Genomic DNA, 18,707 nt, shown 5'->3' with positions numbered 1-18,707 from the left:
TAGCACAATGCGAAATGGAAGCTTTGTAGTGATCGAGACTCACACAATCGTGGATTTAAAGAGACTTGAGATGATCTGCCAAAAGTCTAATTCGAAGCTGCAGGATTGCAGTTTTAACAGCGAGGAGTTGAAATGAGTCAGCACAGCGTTTCAGCTACATGCACACATTATCGAGTGTGGGCTCCAATTTCCGTCTGTACCCAGCTGTTTGACCCTCTCTTGCAAGAAATTTCAAAGATGACGAAGATGCAACGATTTTGTTTTTGTCAGAATCAGTTATTTCATCTCTCGGGGATAGTAAGATCTGCAGATGCTGAAGTCGGAGATAGAACAGTGTGGAGCTGGAGGCAAGCGGAAGATAAGGCAGCATCAGAGGAGCAGGAAAGTTGACGTTTTGGGTCAGAACCTCAATGAAGAACGTTTCAGCCAGAAACGTTGCCTTTCCTGCTGCTTGGCCTGCTGTCTTCCTCCAGCTCCACACTGTGCTACCTCTTCATCTCTCAGGTTCTTTCAGAAAGCACAGACACAATGACACACAATTACCATGTTTTACCACATTGAATTACCACGTAGAGTGACAATCGGCACGTAGAGCTTGAGTGTTTTGGGCTGTCACAGCAGCTGGTGTTTCAGGAATGAAACTGTTCTAAATAGGAGGCAAAGAGCGAGGAGGAGTCCCGCTTCTGTCCACACTCCTGGCATGAGAGCTGCTCCTCGGGAAGGAATTGCACCCTGGATTATCTTGGTGCTGTCAGCTTGCTCTACCGGGCTAATATGTACAATAAACTCTGCCTTCAGTTGCAGAGGAGGAATCTTATTTATTTAGGTTTTGGTTCAGTTACATGGAACATAGCGGTAACTGTTGTGTGTCAAGAACGGGTCTGGGCTGCTTGTGTGATCCTTCCACTTGGCTGTTTATCCACCCTGGTCATTCAGTGATTAAAAGATCGATTTCACCGCTGAACCCGACCCCTGCTCATTTCTTTAGCCCTGGGGAGGTTTGGAATGGGCAGCAAGGGGAATGTTACAGGGTGTCACGTTCCAATACCCAGGGAGCTGGAAAACAGACGTCCAGTGCCCTCCCAGACATCAGCTCGGTTGACCACTCCTCTTGATGCACTCATCCCACCTGCCACTGTCTCTGCCTTGACCCAAGTATCACTCCCTCCCAGAAATGAGTTATTCTCACCCCTCACTGATCTCATTACTGTCCTGCTCTGCCTGAAAAGTTGACTGCTCCTTTCCTCCAGATGTTGCCTTGCCTGCTGTGTTCTTCCAGACTCCTGTTTTTACACAAAGACCCATCGACTTACCAGTTGCCCTCCCTTCTCCTGACTCGAGTATCCTGAGATGACTATTCTTGACACAAGTGCCATCTGTTACATCTAACCTCTGAATCAACTGACCTGTGACACGGCCATCCCTGACACAGCTACCCCAGGACATGTCAAACCCAGCCCACATTCCCCCTGACACGACTACTCCCCAACTAGCCTAATCAATCACCCCGACACAACTGCCCACGACACACTAACCCTGGACACACTAATCCCAGACACAACTGCCCCCTGACACAACTATCCGCTGACAAACTAACCCCGACATAACTGCCCCCTGACATGACTACCCCCTATCATGGCTATGTCCTGACACAGCTGCCTCGACGCTACTGCACCCGAAAAAAAAATCTCTCATATGAATTGCCCCTGACACCACTATCCCCCGAAAGGACTGCACTGGCACAGCTACCCCTAACATGATTGTCCCCAAACGCAACTGCCCCTGACATGACTACTCCCCAACGTAACTGCCCTGACATGACTACTTTCCAGCACAAATGCCATTCTGACAAAATAACCCCCATCACAACTACCCCTTGAAGTGACAATGCCACAACAGGTCTAACACCCCTGCACCCCCCCACCACAACTACCACCCACATGACGATCATCTGTGACATGACTGCCCCTAACATTACTATCATCAACATGTTTGCATCATGACACAACTATTCCTCGACATTGACTCTGTCCATTGACATCACCAACCGCTCCCATTACATGACTGTCCATGATATGTTGATCTCCCTGATTACATCTACCCCTCTGGCACAACTACCCCTGACAGGACAAGACCCTGCCACAACAACTTCACTGACACAGTGATGCTCCTCACACACATTACCCCTGCAATAACTGCCCCCTTCATATCCCTTCTTACCTGACAGAACTGCTTCCTTGAAATGAATCTTTTCATCATGTTTGGCACATTCTCTAAATTTGTGTTGACCAAAGGACTGAAATGCAAGAAGGCCAAATATCCAAAGGGATGGAGCAATAATTTCTCCAGCATCGTAAGAAGGTGCTGCTCTGCCAGACGCGAGAGGAGATACAGCTTTGAATGTTAACTGTTCATCTTTATCCAGTAATGACCTGCCAGCAGACTCAGGTCAGGGATTGGGGAAGGTGCCCTAACAAGGTGCTCATTTGGATGTTACAGCAGTTTCCAATCACCCTCACATTCCCTAGCTTACTGTTTTGAAAGTAGGACTCTAACTCAGAGGTGGCAGGAGTCGCTCCTGGAGGGCTCCAGGAAGCTACTCGTTCGATGGATAGACAGCCAAATTCCAGGTTAAATCACAGCATTCCGTCGGCAGATAGATTTTGCTGATGGATTTCTGCTGGAAGCAAATGGGGGTCCATTCAGTGTCCGTAAGAGAGGTGCCCAAACCTTTTCTCTTCACACGCTGATAGAAAATTCTGCAGTCTGCAATTAGGTTCTAAGTAATCTCACTCTCATACTCTATTTCCCACTTAGCAATTGCCCTTTTGCTGACTTCTAAACTTTTGTTTATTATCTTCTAAACTTTTGCAGTTCTGACTTCTCATTTAATGTCATTCCTGAAAGGACCATGATATTTTGATGGTCTATATACCATGCCAAGAACATTTTTTTGCCTGTTGGTATTTCTCAACTTGACCCAGATTCTGCACTGTCTGATTGAATAAATTTCCTCAATATTGAATTTATATCCTCTTTAACTAGAAATTCAACTCCACTGCCTTATCCATTTTGGCTGTCGTTCCCAAATACTGAATACCCTCGAATAGTCAGTTCCCACCTGGTCCCCCTGCAGCCATGTCTGTATAATCCCAATGAAATCATACCCATTTACATTCATTTGTGGGATAGGTCATTCAGCCCTTCAAGCCTGCACCACCATTCAGTACGATCATGGCTGATCAAGCAATTTCAGTCCCACATTCCTGATTTTTCTCCGTCTCCCCGACCCATTTCGCCTTTCGGACCACATCAGTCTCCCTCTTGAGGTCATTCAGGTCATTGTACCTGCATTGGCTGTTGTAGAGAGTATCATTGCCGAGTGCTGGATATCGTTGCTATTACAGAGACGTGGTTTAGGGAAGGCAGCTTAATGTTCCAGGGTACAAATACCACAGGAAATATAGAAATGGTGGGAGGGGGGAATGTGACGTTCTTGGGACATTACATCGGACATGGAAGGATGACCCCAAGGAATGTGAAGACAAATGCCATTGTGGAACTTACAAAGCCATGCTTGGTGAAAGAGGTGCTTCGGTTTTTGTGACTGTACGGATTCTACCGGAAGTTTGTGCCGAACTTTAGGAGTGTGGTGGCACCGCTGAAGAATTTGCTGAAGCAGAACATGAAATTTGGTAGACAGAACAATGCTAGGAGGCATTTGAGAATTTAAAAGCCATATTATCCACCGCACCAGTTTCAGCTGTACCAAATTTCTTGAAATCTTTGAAAGTTGTGATTGACGCCAGTGATACAGGGGTTGGAGCTGTGTTGGTGGAGAAATATGATGGTAGAATTGAAAGCCCAATTGGATAGTTCTCAAAGAAACTACTCAAAGAAAATACTCCACCGTTGAAAAAAAGATTTATTGAGTTTTGTACTGGCCTTGCAACATTTTACGAACTTTATTTCAGAGATGGTTGTGTATACAGACCACAATTCTCTCACTCCTTTGGAAAAGTTTAAGCAAAAAAAAATTAGATTACTTGATTGGCGTTTGATGTTGCAGGCTTTTACAAATTGTACATGTTGCGGAATGGAAAAATGCTACTGCAGATGTGTTATCGCAAGTTTAAAAGAAATTGTGCAGAAAAGATAGACCTGGTACAATCTAGTGTGTTATTTATATATACAATTCATAGGAAATGGATACTGAACTATGCATTCTGCAGCAAGAGCATCAGATTTTTAAAATTTGAAGCCACCTCCTCATGATGATGGTTATTGTATTCTGAGGAGGGGAGGAGTTAGGAAGCTGGGGAGAGATTTCATGAACTGGAAGGCAGGAAGTTAGAATTTGTTGGTAAAAATGGTCATGGGGAAAAGAATACCATAATCCCTTTACAAGCTTGGGCATGGTCTCTGCTTGGAAGTTTATAAATGCAAGGTTACAGAAAGTGCCTGAATGGAAACATTTTGTACAGAACAGTAAGCGGCACTATTTCCAAGACAACAAGCGTGAATTTGGCCAAGGAATTTAAACAAAGCACCGAGATACAGAAAGCCAAGAAAATTTAAACCTGACTCCCATTTCTAAAGGAGGGTCTAGACCTGAAACATCAGCTTTCCTGCTCCTCTGATGCTGCTTGGCCTGCTGTGTTCATCCAGCTCTACATCTTGTTATCTAAAATTTAAACCTGATTCTGCTGACAGCCTGAACCTAATAATATTGTGACAATCTGTTGCATCATCAGTGGTATTTAAGAAAGTGGGGTTTTTTTTGAAAATCAGATGGAGAGAGACAGAGCCAACTGCCATAAGACAACACCTTTTGCTCTCAGAGAAAGTGATTTTTTTCCCCTCTGTGATGATGGTGAAGTTTATCTACTTCCTTTGACCCCAGAACCTAATTCATCATATCAAATGCCTCTCCTTCACTCTCCTGTTTCTTCCTGCTTTCTCAACTTTTCAGATCTTTTGCTCACTGTCATATTTTATTATCCTGCCCTTTTCATAACCACACTAAACCTCAGGGTCATAAAGAGATACAACTCTTGTGGATAAACTCCAGCTAACCCCTACGGAAGTTCTCTTGCTCAAGGTTTTCCTGGCTCCAAATATTTTGGAACTTCACATTACAGCTTTCCAATTAAACAATCCCCGAGATAAAAGAGAAAGGACTAGTTGAAAGGGGGAATGAGAGAACTTTGGAGCAAAATTTTGAAGCAATAGCCCAGGTTTATCTGCCATGCCTATACTCCACTGTGTAGCACAATGTCATAGCGGCATAAAAAATACAAACAAATCACACACAATCACAACCAGACTGGCAGAGGTGCTCAATCTCTCACTAGAGAGACTGAACAGGTTCTGAGAATGAATCTGACAATTTCCTATCCAGATTTACTCTCAGCGAAGTGTTTGCTGATTGCATCCCAGAGTGTCAGACAATAGCACTCTCTTACACATACCATCAGGTTGTGGGTGCCTGGAGCACGTTGCCAGTGGAGGTGGTAGAAGCGGGAACAATAGGATCATTTGAGATGTATCGACACAGATACATGAATGGACAGGGAGCAGAGGGATAAAGATCCCTGGAAAATAAGCAACAGGTTCAGAGAAAGGATGTGGATCGGAGCAGGTTTGGAAGGCTGAAGGGCCTGTTCCTGTGCTGTAATTTTCTTTGGTCTATGTTCTTTGTACAGATTCTCTAGCATCAGCAGTTCCTACTATCTCTGCACTATCTCTCAGTCTGCTCTCTGGGGAGGCCTGATTCTTACTGAGTTGTTAATTGCAGGACAGCAACCTCCCTGGCCAATGAGACGTTGCTTCTATGCCAGCAAAGTTTTACCATTTTTTGTTGTTAAATATCGTTTTTAGGCTTGTTAGTTATGTCAATATAGTTGGAAAGTGTTAAACATTGGTTCCACACTGGCATCTAAGAGCCTTACTGTAGACACCCCAACACAGTGGATTTGGGAAGAGAGTGGGGATATTTGCTGAGGATCTCTCAGGCTTTTCCTGATGTCATTGTGGCTCCCAGAATAGAACACTCCTCCTCTCTCTCTTCCGCTCCTGTCTCTCTCTACCCCACACTACATGAGCCATTTCAAGCTTGACTTTCATTTTTTATTTCCTTTCCCCTTCTTGAATATATCAGCAGGGCTTGAGAATTTAAACCATTGATCACATGCCTCCTCTTCAAGCACCACCATTTCCCTGTCTAATATCCCAACTCACCCTCCATGCAGGACTGGGGAGACCAGGGAACTTTACACTGGTTTCATCAGGGCAGATAATCAGTGAGATTTTGAACTCATGTATTCTGACTGGTGTGTGTGTGTGTGTGTGTGTGTGTGTGTGTGTGTGTGTGTGTGTGTGTGTGTGTGTGTGTGTGTGTGTGTGTGTGTGTGTGTGTGTGTGTATGTGAGAGAGAGAGAGAGAGAGAGAGAGAGAGAGAGAGAGAGCGATGATATTGACAGATTAATAAACAGAGATGGCATCGCAATCTCAGGGAAGTGTCAGCCACTGCTCCAGTGCCCTTGCTTTGCCAGAGGAAACTCTTTTTGTCTCCTCTCCTGACCTCAGAGGGGAGTCATCCACTGGGGTGGGCGTGTAATGTGTAAGATAGGGGGAAGATTTTGTAGCAACCTGAGTTTACAATTGGGTAGAGTGTGGGTATTTCACCTGCAGGTGTGCACTCAGTCAAGAACAGAGGTAAAGGGATGGGGGGAACATGCTCGTACCAGTTCAGTTTAACATCTTGAATCTCCACTTGGATGGGGATTGGGAGGGTGACATGTAAAGTGCCCTCCATACACCTTTACCATCACATAGAGATGTCACAGGGATTGCACACTCCTGTTTACAATTGGCACTGTTACAATTGATTCTGGCCAGAGAGCATTCTGGTGGTGGCAATCTCTTGATTTCAAAGTAGGAGAGGGACAAATGAGTTCACGCCTTGACCCCAGTGACCCTTCTATTTTTGGGATTGCTGTCAATAAGCCTTGTCTTGAGGAAGTTTTGCTTTCCCAGGTACAGTGCCTGCTGCCACCTGTGCTGGTTTGATGGTGTCGGTCTCCTGCTAACATTTATCATCACTTTTTCCCAGCTGGTTTCATCTATCTCTAAAAACCAAAAGAACTGTGGATGCTGTAAATTCGGAAGAAAAAGAAGTTGCTGGAAAAGGTCAGCAGGTGTGGCCAGACTCTGTGTTCAGAAAATCAAATTGAAAATTTTGGGTCCGGTGACCATTCCTCAGCAAACCCCTCTGGGTTTCTCTTCATAGATGCTGCCAGACCTGCTGAGCTTTTCCAGCAACTTCTGTTTTTTGTCTCATCTATCTTCGAGCCAATTCATAAAGGGTATGACATTGTCAAACCAGTTTGCGAGACAGCTGTCTGAATCCCTGCGCCAGAAAAGACACAGTGAGATTCATTCTGATCCATGGTGACGCTGTTAATAATGTGCACCCTGCAGTGCTCAGTTCTCACAGTGCAATATTCGATGATCACACAACAGCAAATTGCGAAATGGAAGCTTTGTAGTGATCAACACTCACACAGAGACAGCCTGCCAAAAGTCGAAACTGCAGGTTTGCAGTTTTAACAGGGAGCAGCTGAAATGAGTCAGTACTGCTTTTCAGCTACATGCACACATTATCGAGTGAGGGCACCAATTTCCCGCTGTACCCAGCTGTTCGACCATCTGTCTTGCAAGCAGTTTCAAAGAAGACGAAGATGCAATGATTTTGTTGTCAGATTCAACAATTTCATCTCTCAGGGATAGTAAGAACTGCAGATGCTGAACTCAGAGAGAGCACAGTGTGGAGCTGGAGGAATTCAGCAGATCAGGCAGCATCAGACAAGCAGGAAAGTAAACGTTTTGTGTCAGGATCCCTCTGAAGACGGTTTCAGCCAGAAACGTTTCTTTTCCTCCTACCTGACCTGCCGTGTTTCTCCAGCTCCACACTGTGTTCCCTCTTCATCTCCCAGGCTCTTTTGCAAAACACACACACTCTCACACATTCTCTCTTCATGAAGAGTAGAGTTGAAATGCCATGTACAGTGGCAATCCATGTGGAAAATTTGAGTTATTTGGGTTTTAACAGCGGCTTGTGTTCCAAGAATAAAACCGTTCCAAACAGGAGTCAAAGAGCGAGGAGCAATCCCACTTGTAGCCCCACTCCTGGCATGGGAGCAGCTCCACCCCATGACATGGCTAACCCCAAACCAAAGGCCCCCTGACAGGACTCCTCCCTGACAAGCCTAGTCCGTCACAGCTCCCATGAGATGGCTACTCCCTGACAGACTAAACCCGGATACAACTGCCCCAACATAACTACTGCCTGAAACACTAACCCGAGACACAACTGACCCCTGACACACTGACCCTGGACACAACTGCCCCTGACATGAATACCTCCTGACGTGGCTCTGCCCAGACATAGCTACCACTTGACAGATCTGCCCCCAACTGATACATCTGCCCCTTCACATCAATGTGCCCTAACATAACTACCTCTGGCATGAATTCCCCCTGACACCACTGTCCCCTGAAAGGACTGGACTGTCACAGCTACACCGAACATGTCTGTCCCCAAACGCAACTGCCCCTGAAATGACTGCTCCCCAACACAAATGCCAGTCCGACATAACAATCCCTCAACACGGCTACTGCATCACAACTACCCGCTGAAGTGACAATTCCCCAAAAGGTCTGACCCCCCCCATCATGATTCCCACCCACATGATGAACAGCCCTGACATGACTGCTCCCTCACATTACTACCCCAACACGTCTGCATCCTGACACAACAACTCCTCGACATGTCTGTCCCCTGACATCACCAACCGATCCCATTACATGACTGTTCATGATATGTTGATCTCCCTGATTACATCTATCCCTCTGGCACAACTACCCCTGACATGACAACTGCTTTGACAGGACTAGTCCCTGACACATCGACTTCCCTGACACAACGATGCACCCAACACACATTACCCCTGCGTTAACTACACCTTTCGTATGCCTTCTTACCTGACAGAGCTTCTACCTGGAGTTGAAACTTTTCATCACGTTTGGGGCATTCTCTAAATTTGTGTTGACCAAAGGACTGAAACGCAAGAAGGCCAACAATCCAAAGGGATTGAGCAACAATTTCTCCAGCATCATAAGAGGGTTCTGCTCGGCCAGACGCGAGAGGAGGTACAGCTTTGACTGTTAACTGTTCGTCTTCATCCACTGATGACCTGCCAGCAGGCTTGGGTCAGGGATTGGGGAAGGTGCCCGAACAAGGTGCTCATTTGGGTGTTACAGCAGTTTGCAATCACCCTCACATTGCCTAGCTTACTATTTTGCAAGTAGGATTCTGACTCAGAGGTGGTGGTGGCCACTTCTGGATGGTTCCAGGAAGCTGCTCCTCAGATGGATGGGCTCTCTGGAAAATTCCAGTTTAACTCGCTGCATTCCTTCAGCAGATAGCTTTCGGTGATGGTTTTCTGCTGAATTCAAATGGTGTCCATTCAGTCTGCGTAAGAGAGATCCCCAAACCTTTTCTCTTTACAGTCTGATAGAAAATTGTGCAGTCTGCTATTAGGTTCTCAATAATCTTACTCTCATACTCTGTTCCCAGCTTCGTAATCATCCTTTTGCTCCACTTTTGCTGAATTCTAAATTTTCGAAAGACGGAGGTCGATTGCTTTTCTCGTCAATTTGTATGCCATCGTTTTGCATCTGATGCTCCCACTAACTTCACTTTTAAGCCATGAAATTCCCCTCTTTTGCATCTTGTTCCAGACAAGATGTGTGGAGGAATTATCTGTGGCTTGGTTCACTCATTCACTCCTTAAACGTTCACCATTGCCGATCCACTTACATTCCTTTCTGAAACATTGCCCAATCCATCACAGCCAACTCACACGATACCATCATAGTTTCCATTCTCAGGATTCAGGATTCTTGTCTCAGAATCAACAGCTTCACTCTTAATCCTTTTAGTTGTATCCCTTAGGAGTCCCCTAGAACGACATTGCCAATTATTCCTTTCTCACTGCGTAACACCCAGACTAAGTGGCTTGTCCTAATTTTTGCATCAATGTGTTGGCCCTGAAAATCATCCTGTGTACACAATTGTGATTAATTTTACTTTCCCAAACTACATGCAGATTAATGTCATCCATGATTACAACTATTCCTTTACTGGATGCAGTTCTAGTTTTCTATTCAATACCATTCCAAAAATGACTTTGGTGGTATAGATATCAATGTCTTTTGCCCCTTGACATCTCTCAATTTTGCCCATTGCACTGTAAGATCAGCTTCATATCTCTCAATTTTACACACATTTTACATTGTCTATGCTGTTATATTGTGTTTATATCATCTATAACCAATAATTCAACTCCACTGCCTTTTCCATTATGGCTTTCCTTCCCAAATACTGAATAAAATTGAATGGTCAGTTATTGACTCTGGTCCCCTTGCAGCCATGTTTTTTTATAATTCCAATGATATCAGAGCTGTTATCGTGATTGATTCATCCACTTCATTTTGAATGCCTTGAGGCTTGTCTTTTTAATGTTCCTCGACCATTTCCCATTTTTTTTTTACTGTGTCCTTGTTTGATTCTGTCCCTCTGACTATCGTGCTTCTTATTCATATTTTTGTCTTTTTCTCTGTGGCTTGGCTCTACTTCCTTTGACTCACAGCACAGCTTCCCACTCACTGCCAATTTAAATTAAACCCTCCCCAACCACTCTCACTCATATTCCCCCACTGGCATCTGTGGCTGCAGACCAGACTCCAAGATGACATGATGTCCCTCTCGTATTTGGGGCAAAGGGTAAGCCCCCGGGCCTAACCAGGTGAAACCAGTGCAGCTTGCCCTCATCCCACCTCCACCAGGAATTTGAAATCTGCCACCTCAGAGCATCTCTGCAGCCCCGTGTTCATCTGTTACATCCTTCTATCTCCTCCCCAACTAGCACATTGCACTGGCCGCAACCCTGAGATGTCTACCTTTAAAGTCATACTTATTACCTTTCTTCCTATCACCTTATTGTCTGTTATTAGGAATTTCTCCCATTTTCTGTTCCCATGTCACTGGCACCAAAGTACATCATGACCACTGGCTGTTCACACTCCCCCTCATGTAGGCGCTCTGAAACATCCTTTGCCTCTAATACAAGAGAGGCATCATGCCATCCTGGAGTCTAGTCTGCAGCCACAGGAATGCTACCTGTTCCTCTTACAATTGAACAACTATTGTATCTCCTCAGGCTTTGCTGTTCACATGTGCAGCAGAACCACTGGTGGATTCTTTAAATTGGCTTCTTCCCACTGAGAGACCATTGCGCTCAGCAGTATCTAATGTATCATATCTGTTTCTCAGGGGAATGGCCACAGGGTACTCCTGCATTGTATTCTGAGTCCGCTTACTGTACATGATGGTCACCCATTCTCATCCTGCACTCTCGGCCTGAGGTATGACCACCTCACTACTTGTACTATCCATGGGTCTCTCAGCTTTGCATGTGCTCCACAGAAATCCCATCCACCACACATGTTCCAAAACCCAGGAGTTGTAACTGGAAACAGTTCCTACTCACATTCCAAGTGCCAGGAATGGGGAATGACGCCACTTGCCATATAGATCACAAGGACCATACCACAGTTTTAAGCTCCCCTGCTCTGATGTACACCTTTAAATTAAACCTATTGTATGTATTGCTCCTGATGTGGTCTCCTCGATATGAGGGAGGCAAAACGCAGACTCAGGGATCGATTGGCATTCTGTATGCATTAAATAAACTGACCTTCCAGCTTCCATTCATTTTAATCCCTCTCCCACTGCCCTAGCTACCTGTCCATCCTTGGCCTCCTCCACTGGCACACTGAGGCCAAATGTACACTGAAGGAACAACACCTGATATTTCACCTTGGGAGCTTACAGCCCATTGGCATCAATACTGACTTCACCATCTTCAAAGTCCTTCCAGTCCCAGCCTTACCGCATGTCCAGCCCTCCCCCTTCTCCTGACCTCCCTGACCTGACCTAACCTGTTGATCTTCCAACTCAACAATCCATTCCTGCCTTCTCACAGACCAATCATAATAAACTCTCACCCTGCATCCACCTATCATCATCTCTCCTACCCTACCTCAGCCCCACCCTCCTCCGTTTATTTATTTCTGGGCTCCTGTCCTCCTCCCCAGTGCTGACGAAGAATTTGACTCAAAACACCGACTTTCATGCTCCTCTGATGCTGTCTGACCTGCTGTGCTTTTCCAGTCTCATACCTAGAGAATTGCTTCCAGCATCTGAAGTCTTTATTTTCTCCCTCTGGCAGTCCAATCTCGGAACTCACCACGTTTCGTGTGTCAAAAGAAAAAAACTGGACCACTGGACCCTTCCTATTGCACTCATCTGACGTTCAACCGATGCTTCTCCTGTTTTTGACTCCCCTACCATGGTTAAAAGCTTTCACACATCAACCTTATCTTTGCCTCTCATGATTTCATGGCCATCTCGACAGTCACCTCTGAGTCTCCTAAGCTCCAGGGATGTAAGTCCCAGCTAATCAACTCTTCTTTTAACTCAAACGTCTATCAGCATTCTTTCCATAGCAAAGTGACCAGATCTACATGCAGTCGTCCAACACATTGTACAGCTACAACAAGACATCCCAACAGCTATAATCAATGCTCTGACGATTGAAAGCAAGCATGTGCAAGCAGTCTGCATCACTCTGTCTAACTGTGATTCCATTTTCAAGGAGCTACGCACCTGTACCCTTTGATCTCTTCGTTCTATTACAATCCTCAGGACCCTACTATTGATGATGGAACTCCTGCCCTGTTTTGCTCAACTAAAATGCAACACCTTGCAATTGTTTAAATTGAGCTCCATCTGCCCACTGGTCCAATTGATTGAGCCTGGCACTCATAAGCTGTCACTTATTTCAGGATCCTATAATGCAGAGAGCCAGGTGTGAGGAACAAATCCATCTTTAGCCTAATTTGTTTTCCTGACAGGATCGCAGAATTCCTGAAACCGATGGAGTTATTTGGGTCAACTTACTTGCATTGTTTGCTCAAGAGAGTATCATTGCTGAGTGTTAATCTCCTGCTTTACCTCAACATCCTTGCAGTACATGTTCTACACTACATTACAGTACACTTCCTTCATGAATGGTAATGATATCAATGCAGCGTGGTCCTGGAGGAGCATTGTTGTTGAGGAAGCATCAGAGGAGCAGGAGATACAACGTTTCGATTGGGACTATTCATCGCAATTGGTGAGGGTGAAAGGAGCTCAGAAATAAAGAGATGGAGGGGGTGGGGTGGGAGTACGGTAGGTGGGATGGTGATTGGTGGGTGCAGGTCGGGGATTGTGGAGATTAGTCAATGGGAAGTGTTTAGCTGATAGGTGAGAGGGATGAAAATTGTGTCAGGGCAAGGAGATGGGGATAAGGCGGAGGGCTAGGCATGGGGTGAGACGGGGAAATGGAGTGATATTGTAGTTGGTGAATTCTATGTTAAAGCCATTAGGCTGTAAGATCCCCAACTGCAACATAAGGTAAGGGACTGGGGAGGGGAGTTCAAATGGCTGGCAACAGAAATATGGTGTTGATTGGAGCGTACAGAGCACAGTTCCTCTGCAAATCATTTACTTAATCTGCACTTGCTCTCGTCACATTGACGAGACCACTTTGGGAGTGTTGTCGACCAGATTGGAGGAGGTTCAGGTGAACCCCAAGCATGTAAAGAATGTTTGTTTCAGGTCTTGGATGGGGGTGAGAGCGGAGGTGTAGGGGGAAGTGTCGCAGTTCCTGTGGTTGCCGGGTGGGGGAGTGTGGAGTGGACGAGGTATTAATGGAGAGAGCAGCCCCTGCGAAAAGCAAATGGGGATGGGAGGGAAATATCTCTTTGGTGGTGGGGTCTGATTGTAAGTGGTGAAAGTGATGGAGGAAACTTTGGACTCAGATTTGGTAGGATGAATAGGAGGACCAGGGGGACACTATCCTTGTTGCTGTTGTGGGGAGGGGTTTTGAGGGTAGAAGTGCAAGAAATTCGGGAGAGGGAGTTGAGTTGTTTCCGCAGGGACTGCTCTCTCCACGACTCCCTCAAGTGCTCCACACTTCCCAACAGCCCTACTACACCTGAAAGCTTTCCCTACAAATGCAGGAAATGCTACACCTCCTGCTATAACATCTCACTCAACTCCATCCATGGCACCGAACAATCATTCCGTTTCCAACAGGGATTAACCTGTACGTCCTGCAACTTGGTCGATGATGTCGACCCTCCCCATTGAACAATCTCCACAATCCCTTCCTGCATCCACCTATCACCAAATCCACCTACCTTCCCCCAACCACAGACCATCTCATTTATTTCTGAGCATCCCTCCCCCTCCACAGCCCTGATGAAGGGCCCCAATCCAAAAATCAATTTCCTGCTGCTCTGATATTGCCTGACCTGCTGTGTTCCTCCAGGTCCAACCTGTATCATCTCTAAGTCCCTGCATCAGCAGTTCTTGCTATTTTCCAGTCAGTGAACAATAAGAATAGTTTTCAGTCCCTGTTCATTCCACCCTGATTTCCTGTCATTTTGGGCATTTTTTATGCAGCCATCCACAGAGGGAGATCGAAAATATTTGGGCAATGTCTTTACCATTCCCTTCTTTATCATTGTTAATTCCTGAATTCCATTCACTTAGGGATGAATATTTCCTTCAGCTACCTTTATCCTTTTATCTAGCCTTGCAGAAATAGAAATTTTTGTTGGTTTTCATTTTTTATTCCACTTTCTCCCTCTCTTTCAAAAAATCATCCAATGACAGTTCAAAGAAATCCAACCTTATACCAGTCAGCTTCACAGCATTGACCAGTTTCATTCGCCTTGATACGATCATTAACATTTGTATTTCGTAAAGAATGGTATTCCCTTCTCGTTGAAGTGTGTCTCAATGAAAAGTATACTTTTTGAGAAGTATGAAATGCCTCCTTGAAAGTCTAAAGCTGTTGAGTTGCCATGCTACATTTCACATCCTGTTTTTGTTGTACTTCATAACCAACTGTGCTTTCACGGGTTTGTATTTCTAATTAAGTTTAAAGAATAATGTCAGTACCATGTTTATCACCCTCAAAGTGGACAGCATTTCATCATGTTGTGATCACTCTTGAGTAGGGTGTCTGTTCCGGAACCTGCTCCCCTATCTATCTATCTGATGCTTCTACACATGCACAGCCACACACCCACACTTGGATTGAGATGCAGATAAACAGAGTACTGGCACATGTGCACAAGCTGTCAAATTAGGCAGGAAAAATCACAGATCAAAGGTCCTGGGGATATCATCTTCTTTCAATGATGTCTATTAATAAGACACCAGGACTGTGGATTAGACAGAAATACGTGCAACATTGATTGCTGATGATGTAATTCTTCAGTCAGTCTCAATGTTTAATACATTTCACAATTGGAGTAAAGGGGTAGTGCAATATATTCTTCAAATGCTGTCTGAACTTAGGATGTGCGATGACATAAATCACAGTGTTTGTGCAGCAACTCAGCATCTGCAGCATGTAGCCCAGTTCCATTACAAAAAGAGGCAGATATACAGACTCATATCCCAAAAATATCATTCTCCAATTTATGGAATACACCATTGATACTGACCATAACAGAATGAAATTCCCTGAGATAAGAAACAATAAAATGATGGAATTCTTTCGACTCTTCATCTCGAGGTCTTTGGTGCTCTTTCTGTTGCTCTGCTGGTGGAGTCTTCTGCGGGATCGGCTGGTCACTGCAATGTGTCTAACCGTTAAAGTATTGAGAAGCAGAATGAGAATAAAGGCAACTCCTGGTGTTAGTACGTAATGACAGAACTCAATTGCTGACCAGACTGGAGAAAATTTCACAATACTTGTCACCCGACAAAACCAGGGCCTGCTCCTGTGATAATACTGATGAGTAAACAGAAAATACCAGAAAATGTTTTTCAAACAGCTCAGTCCAGTCACTGTTGCCAGAACCACGGCTGCTGTTTTCACTTTGCAATATTTACTTCTCAGATTTGGGCAACAAATGGCTACAAATCGATCAAAGGTGAAAGTGACTGTGAACCAGACAGAACAGTCAGTGGCTGCATAAAGCAGGACAGCGTGGATATTACACACACGGATACCCTCTAAGAAATGATGCTCTTCCAAATAGACAAATGGAATGTGCCGCAATATGAGGTCAAAGATAATGACCAGGAGATCTGCTATTGCCATGGCTACCAGGTAGTGAGAGACACATCGGGAGAGGCCACACTTTTCCTGGGACAGGATCACAATTGTTACTATGTTGGCTGTGAGGAAAGCAAACAATGAAGTTATAGTTTCTGCTTGGAACAATGTTACCAGTTTTATTGAGCACTGACTGAGATGCATAATTGGCATTTTGTATCACTTCCTGTCACAAATGTTTGCATCAGTGTATAGTTTATTTGGTGGATCCAACAACTGTTATTCCATAAATTGACCAGGCAATGAAAATATAAGATGTGATAAAAGTTGCTGTTAAATGAAGTATTCGTTTATGTTGCAATACATTTTGCCCCATAATGGAAATAACAGAAAATTTGCTTGAATTGGCTTGAAATGAATTTTGGAAATCTGTACGATCTGATAGATACTACCTTCATATGAACACGTGACGGAACCAATGGTCAAACAATGATGTTTTTGAATGAAAGCAAGGATTATAGCATTAATCGATTAAATACTGCAACCGCATCCACATGAGGTCAGTGGAGGAATGGATACTGAGTCAGTGAGCACTCAATAAGGCGCTAAGACCGCCAGGATTACAGACCGATCAGCTAGACCGAGAGGAAAACATGAAGCAGTAAAGATGAGATAAATTTCAACGCAGTAAGGCCCTTATCAATGGTTGGCAGAATGAACAACACAGAGGAAAGAAAATAAGAGCAGCAAGTGTTGCACCGTAAACACCACAATTTATAGAAATACAAAAGATTTACCAGGCACTGCTACAATAGCAAGAATCGGATAATAAATGAATTGCATAATCCGAAGGACTAATCGAATGCGGGTTTTCAGCGTCTTCCGATGAAAAGCAGCAGAAAGAGAATTCAACATCTCAATGAAACCCATTTCCAATGTTTTCCCATTCCCATCAAATGTTCTCACATTTTGAAGCATTGTCAAACCATTCCAATCTGTTGTTGTAACATTCCAATCGTTTGTTCTTGGATTCAAATCCAGTGTTGTATTGTTCCAATCCATCATTGCCAGATTCCAATACATTGTTGCATCATTCTAATCTATTACTCTCCAATTGTAAACTGTGATCTGTCCTCCTCTCTCTCTCTCTCTGGTGTCCCAGATCTCTATTGGTATTACGACTGTCTCTCCCACTGACACTATGAGAGGCAAAATTGTGCAATGCCCCTTATAAGTAGATGTAGTACAAACTGCAGCAACACAATTAGGATCCATGGGGACTGACATTAGTGACAGTTACTAAACAAACAGTTACCCTTTCCATTCTATCTCCTCTGTGCCAGAGACAACTGATGTCATCACCCAAGTGATTTCACAGGACAGCTGTGGAAAGAGTGATACCATTTATGAATGTACAGGCTGTAAAATGGGATTTGGGGCTCGAGTCTGAGCATGACACATGTTGAGGTCTGTTTCAGAGAGTGAGTGAATGGACCATGTAATTACAGGTCAGTGCATAAATTGAAAGGTGACAGGGGAAGCCTGAAGCATGACACACTGGGTGAGCTGATGAAAATAAAGTGGTGAGCAGTTGTTCAGACAGCAAGGAGATGTCTGGTCTGTTTAGCCTCCTTCAGCTGACAGCACACAACCTACCCCACCACACCTCCGTACTTATCAAACCATCTCTGCAGTTCCAAATCATGGCCATTCATGTACATTTTCATGTGCCTTCATGTCATTAATAACTTGAAATCTACCAACATCTGCATTGATCTCAGAGCTTCCACATGTTGTCTGGGGTGCAAAATTTTTAAAATTCATCATCCCCTCAGTGAAGTGATTCCTCCTCATCTCAGTCCTAAATGGATTGTCCTTTATTCTGAAAAGATTATCGGGTACTCATCCACAGGGCAAGAGAAATATCCTTCCTGCACTTCCTGTCAATCTGTTTCAGCATTTTAGAATGTTCTTGGATATTACTGAATTCATCTCACTCCAGATATTCCAGTTTCCCTCATCATTAAGTAAGAGGCCAATCCTGTATACACGTCCACTCACCTGCCTTTACTCTGATGCCTTCATTCCCCTATTATAAAGAGCTATTTCATCTTTACATATACACAAGGGCTCAGCCCCCACAGCTCTCAGTGACAATAAGTTCCAAAGAAACACAAACCTCTCAGAGAAGAAATTTTCCCTCACCTCAGTCTTCAATTTGTGCCCTTTCATTCTGAGACAATGCCCTTTAGTCTTGGACTCTCCTGAGAGGGTAACATTCTCTGTGCATCACACCGTCAACACCCTTCATGTGATTCCTTCTCTTCCTCTAAGCTCCAGTGAGTACAGTAGTAATCTGTTTAATCTTTGCTCCGTAGCCAATTCTTCAATACTGGGATCATCCTTGTGAACATTTTTGATCTGCCTCGAATACAGTGTTATCTCATCTCAGCAGCACCT

The 18,707-nt window shown here is 44.5% G+C and overlaps 1 protein-coding gene across 1 annotated transcript; it reads right to left on the bottom strand.

Annotated features, from left to right (window-relative positions):
• Nucleotides 1-15,335: 15,335 nt before the first annotated feature.
• LOC132210812 (probable G-protein coupled receptor 139) lies at nucleotides 15,336-17,433 on the bottom strand. The gene is made up of 2 exons (XM_059653247.1): nucleotides 17,045-17,433; nucleotides 15,336-16,369 (listed from the first exon to the last, which is right to left on the bottom strand). Exons 1-2 carry the CDS (start codon nucleotides 17,328-17,330, stop codon nucleotides 15,468-15,470), a joined length of 1,188 nt encoding a protein of 395 aa, XP_059509230.1. The 5' UTR covers nucleotides 17,331-17,433; the 3' UTR covers nucleotides 15,336-15,467.
• Between the last annotated feature and the right edge of the window lie 1,274 nt (nucleotides 17,434-18,707).

This window comes from Stegostoma tigrinum, chromosome 21 (genome assembly GCF_030684315.1).
Source record: "Stegostoma tigrinum isolate sSteTig4 chromosome 21, sSteTig4.hap1, whole genome shotgun sequence".
Taxonomy (NCBI): Eukaryota; Metazoa; Chordata; class Chondrichthyes; order Orectolobiformes; family Stegostomatidae; genus Stegostoma; species Stegostoma tigrinum.
Note: the sequence above shows the minus strand (reverse complement) of the source record. Positions and strands in the feature narration are given on the sequence as shown.

Coding starts and splice junctions, on each gene's coding strand:
- LOC132210812 (XM_059653247.1), bottom strand. CDS start 17,330: ATGTATTGGAATCTGGCAATGATGGATTGGAACAATACAACACTGGAT. Junction 16,370..17,044: donor TGCTATTGTAGCAGTGCCTG/GTAAATCTTTTG, acceptor CTTTCCTCACAG/CCAACATAGTAACAATTGTG.